General features: G+C 42.6%; 1 protein-coding gene across 4 annotated transcripts in view; it reads right to left on the reverse strand.

Moving 5' to 3' along the window:
- The window catches only part of GLT1D1 (glycosyltransferase 1 domain containing 1), a 37,477-nt gene extending 34,727 nt beyond the window's left edge, over window positions 1-2,750 (reverse strand). For 2 of the 4 annotated variants that reach the window (XM_087913466.1, XM_026716226.2), the window contains exon 1: window positions 2,661-2,750. In XM_087913466.1, coding sequence (XP_087769592.1) covers window positions 2,661-2,728 — 68 coding nt within the window. In that variant the 5' untranslated portion in view covers window positions 2,729-2,750. Of the gene's footprint in view, window positions 1-1,041; window positions 1,144-2,660 lie in introns of those variants that run through there. The other 2 variants (XM_087913468.1, XM_087913467.1) reach the window with 1 other exon arrangement.
- Between the last annotated feature and the right edge of the window lie 2,535 nt (window positions 2,751-5,285).

The following is a 5,285-nucleotide window of genomic DNA, read 5'->3' on the forward strand; positions in this document are numbered from 1 at the left end:
TTTGAGGGGTTGCCACAGAGAGGAGCTATTTTCCAAGGAACCTGAAGGCCAGACAAGGAACAATGGATGGAAACTGAACAAGGAAAGATTCAACCTGGAAATAAGAAGGAATTTTCTGCCACTAAGAACAATCAACCCGTGGAAGAGAAGTTGCCTTCGGAAGTTGTGGGAGCTTCATTCCTGGAAGCTTTCAAGAAGAGACTGGACAGCCCTCTGTCAAAAATGGTGTAGGCTGCTCGGGTTGGGCTAGATGACCTACAAAGTCCTTTTCAACTCTGTTGATCTAATCTAACTTTTTCCTATTAGGAATATCAAAAACCCATTCTCACATAAGCCATGATATTCCTTGTGATACTCTGTGGAAGTAAAAGCTGGACTTTCAAGAAGCTGCATGGGAAGAGAATTTGCCCGATAATCCCTTGACTTGTAGGGTCTCCTGCTTGGATGGGGGGTTGGACTAGATGACCGACAAGGGCCCTTCCAACTCTTGTTAATCTGAATGTATCTAAGATAATCAAAGGCCTGGAGACTAAAACATACAACGGACGGTTACAGGAACTGGGCCTGGCTAGTCTAGTGAAGAGAAGGACCAGGAGAGATAGGATAGCAGTCTTCCAATATTTGAGGGGCTGCCCCAAAGAGGAGGAAGGGGTCAAGCTATTTTCCAAAGCACCTGAAGGCCAGACAAGAAATATTGGATGGAAACTGAACAAGGAGAGATTTAACCTGGAAATAAGGAGAAACTTTCTGACAGGGAGAACAATAAATGAATGGAACAGAAGTTGCCTTTGGAAGTTGTGGTAGCTTCATCACTGGAAGCTTTCAAGAAGAGACTGGACTGCCATTGGTTAGAAATGGTGTAGGGTCTCCTGCCCGGGTTGGACTAGATGACCTTCAAAGTCCCTTCCAACTCTGTTGATCTAACTTTTTCCTATTAGGAATATCAAAAACCCATTCTCACATAAGCCATGATATTCCTTGTGATACTCTATGGAAGTAAAAGCTGCACTTTCAAGAAGCTGCGTGGGAAAGAGAATTTACCCGATAATCCATTGACTTGTTTTCTTAGCTAATTCCATGCTCAGACGTGCTCTTCAACAAAGTTCAAATGTTTTTGAACTCTGGCATTAGAGAGAATGCCACGTTTGCATGTTGTGCATAGAATCAACACACTGGGCGGAGCTAAGATCCAAACGCTTCCTATAAGATGGGTGTATTACGCACAGACAAATACACATTGTTTGACATCCGTGTTGAAATCTATATATATAAATGCCAAATACCACTCACGCATCATCACAAAATCTCCAGAACCGTAAAGCCTACAAACTTGAAATTTGGCACCTATGTTCCTCTTGGCTTCTAGGTGCTCGCTAAGAAAGGATTTTTTTAAAAATGACCATCAGAGCATGAGTATTTCCTATATTATTATTATTATTAACACACTCTGATGCTAAGGAGTTCTAATCCCCCTCCCCACCTGAAAAGAAATCTCTTCCAAATGCAAAACACAAGCAGAGGAGTTTCAGTTTTAGTTTCAGAGCACCAAGCAGCTTTAGTACAGAACAGTTATTTATTTTATTTATTTTGTCACTTACAATAGGTATGTATAAACACGAGTAAGAATACAGGAAATAGGCACGAATAAATGGAGACAATAGGACAGGGACGGAAGGCATAATGGTACACTTATGCATGACCCTTACAGGCCTCTTAGGAATGGGGTGAGGTCAACAATGGTTAGTTTGAGGTTAAAGGAGTCAGGATTAGGGAGTGCATTCCAGGCATTGACCACTCTGAAGTTGTGTGCTCTTGTATTGTTGTGGTTGAAGCTGAAGTAGTCATTGAGTGGTAGGACATTGTAGCAGATAATTTTGTGTGGTACGCTTAAGTCTAACCCTAGGCAGCATAGTTCAAAGTTGTCCAAGCCCAAAATCTCAAGCCTGGTGATATAGTTGAGCTAAGCCATGCCCAGCCTCCTTGCTGTCTCCTTGCTCACACAAATACTGTTTCAGTTTCCAAACAGCCCTCAACTCTCTCACACACTTACAGGACGCTAGCCAGATGAATACCGATGGATGTTGGTAGGCAGAGGCAAAATTTCCCCCCCTTATTTTCCTCCCCCCCAAAAGAAAGAAAGAAAGAAAGAAAGAAAGAAAGAAAGAAAGAAAGAAAGGAAGAAAGAAAGGAAGGAAGGAAGGATATACATAGATATATACATATTACAGAAAATACAAAGTATCCACAAGACAAAACAACCACCGAGGACACGAAATAAGCAGCCAGAATACAAAACAAACACAAAAAAGTTACATTCTCACCACCCGGTTTCTGATTCATCCCCATTATAGAGTGAACCAGAAGAGTTTAAAACCCGGGTAATCATTCAACAGGTGCAGCCCAGCTGCTGAAGCCTCCTTGACCCGGGTTTGGCGGGTCGTTTGAACCCAGCCAACCACACGGGCTTCCCTTTCCAATCCAGGAGGGGCGTCCCGAGCATCCCCTCCGGCCACTGGCTCTCCCACCCACCCCGCTCGCTTTGCAGCCTTGCTCGGCTGCACCGGACGAATTCCCGCCTGCCCACCCACGTCTTAACAGCGCTGCAGAGTTTGCACCGGCCTGGTGGGTTTGCAAAGCCGGGCATGGAGGGGGCCGCTTACTGGATCCTCCGGGCGGTGGTCCCGTTGCCAGTCTGGGCTCGGCCGGGAGCCAGGAGCAATAGCCGCATGGCGAGTTGGCAGCTGTGCCCTACTTCCGGAGAGGTCCCTGGCGGCTTCATTCCCTCTTTTTTTCCGGCACCGGAAGCCAGATGCTCCTCTTCCACTCTTGCCCCCAACTCTATGGTCCCGCTGCCCTCGGCTGCAGCAGTCCGCCTTAACGAAAGTCCCCCCGCTCGCCCCCTCCCCCCCCAGCAACAAGGTGGGAAGCTACGGCGTTCCGCTTTAAAGGGACACTGTTGCTTACTTGTGGCGATTTATTCTATGGTCATTTTTTAACGTTTTACCGACATGAACGGCACACAAATCTGATGAGAGAGAGAGAGAGAGAAAAGAGATGATAGACACGATAGACATGATAGATATAGATAGACATGATAGACGTGAAAGATAGACATGATAGATAAACATGAGAGAGACAGACATGATAGACAAGATAGACATGATAGACAGACAAACATGATAGACATGAAGACAGACATGATAGACAAGAAAGATATGATAGACATGATAGACATTACACGGACAAACATGATAGACATGAAGACAGACATGATAGACATGAAGACACACATGACAGACATGAGAGATAAACATGAGAGAGACAGACATGATAGACATTAGATAGAGAGACATACATGATAGACATGAAGACAGACATGATAGACATGAAGATATAGACATGATAGATAAACATGAGAGAGACATACATGATGGACAAGAAAGATAGACATGATAGATAAATAGATAGATAGATAGATAGATAGATAGATAGATAGATAGATAGATAGATAGATAGATAGATAGATAGATAGAAAGAAACAGACAGACAGGCAGACAGGCGTGGATGGATGGATGGATGGATGGATGAATAATTGATGGATGGATGGAGAGATAGACAGACAGACATGGATGGATTGATGGAGACAAACAGACAATATAGACTGCACAATATCTAAGACCAAATTAAAGAAACTCTTCCCCCCCACACCAAAAACAGTGTCCTACATTAGGTAGATGATATTCTACTGTGTGTTCTTCATTGTCTCTTATTAAGAAGAAATATTGTATTGAGTTAAATGGTTGCAGAGATGATTTTTTTAAAAATAGCCTAGATTAGTGTTTCTCAGCCTCTGTAGTTTTAAGATGTGTGGACTTCAACACCCAGAATTCTCTAGCAGTTCTGAATTCCTCAAATCCCTTTCAGGTCTCTAGCAGCAAAAGGAAACACAGAAACATAGAGACACTTGCATGCCTGTGTTTTATTATTCTCTTGCAAACCAACTTAAGCAGTGGGAACAGAAATTAAATTATTGATACAGTAGCCTGATCAATACTTTTTCAGCTGCAGCTGTCAATGAACTTTCTGTCAAAGGTAAGCCAGATTTTCTCTCTTGTGAATGGCAGATGTCGGAAACTGTTGGCTGTGAGTTTCCTTAAAAACCTTTGATTTCTTTCAGTCTCACCACTATATGTATTTGAGGGTTTTTTTTCCTTCCCCCTAGAAGGAAGAGATAGCAGCTAGCTTCTGATTTTAAAGCAAGATTTTTTCGACTTTATCTCTTGAAATATAAAGAAGCAGTTTTATCATCTGATATCTCAAGTCTAAACCCTCTTGCCTCAAGGAAGGAAGGCTTTGAATTCTCTAGGTAGAAATCCAAAGAGATAAAATGCTTGGAGGCTGTGAAGTAAAAAGTCTACCATCCACAGCCAACATGGGCATGGCAGTTCAACATCATTGGAAATGTTCACAATAGAGAAAGCTGGATTGTTTGTGCCTCAAAGCTATGCGGAGAAAAACATAATCGGGTCAATAATCTTGCCCTAACAACAATAACAATGATTCAGATTCCAGGAAAAAAAATCAGATTGAAAAACATAAGTGGGCCAATAATCTTGCAATAATGATTCAGATTTCAGGAAAAAATATCAGACTCTGGATTGTGCAATTCTTTCTACTGGAGATGCTGACTTATTTACTGACTGGTATTGTATATTATTTGTTTTCTACTGCCATTGTACTTTTCTTCCTGTTTTTCTACATTTTCTATTTCATTCTTACTTCTCCTTATCTACCCAAACTTGTCAATGAAGTAAGTGCTGCGTACGCGTTTATTCATTTCCTTTTAAGGTTTGAGAGCATTGCTTTCTGGTTTTCATAAGGCAAATTGATTTGTTTTCGTTTATTATTATTAAATTCTTAGAACCCTTCTGGAATTCGGATCCTTAGAAAAAAAAAAACCTGAAACCGCATCCGCTTTTCCCCATTCCAGATAGCAAGAAACAAACTGCGCCAATAGCAAGAAACGAATGAGGAAAAATCCCCTTGAGTTTCACTTCTTTGCGAAATTTGGGGACTAGCCAACAGTTGCCCCAAACCGGCCATCTGTGCCCAGAGCCGGTCACTCCGGACAGAAATAAACATCCGTGCGTGTAAAGACAGCCAAGCACACGCACGCAAAGGCACCCCCCCCCCAACCCCATTCCAAAGCATGCTTAAGCATTGCAACACGGTTGCACGTGACAAAAACCCATGACTCGCTTTGGGCGTGCACTGTTGTTCAACTC

Source organism: Pseudonaja textilis, chromosome 15, assembly GCF_049901715.1.
Source record: "Pseudonaja textilis isolate UNSWEBS1 chromosome 15, rPseTex1.2, whole genome shotgun sequence".
Classification (NCBI taxonomy): domain Eukaryota; kingdom Metazoa; phylum Chordata; class Lepidosauria; order Squamata; family Elapidae; genus Pseudonaja; species Pseudonaja textilis.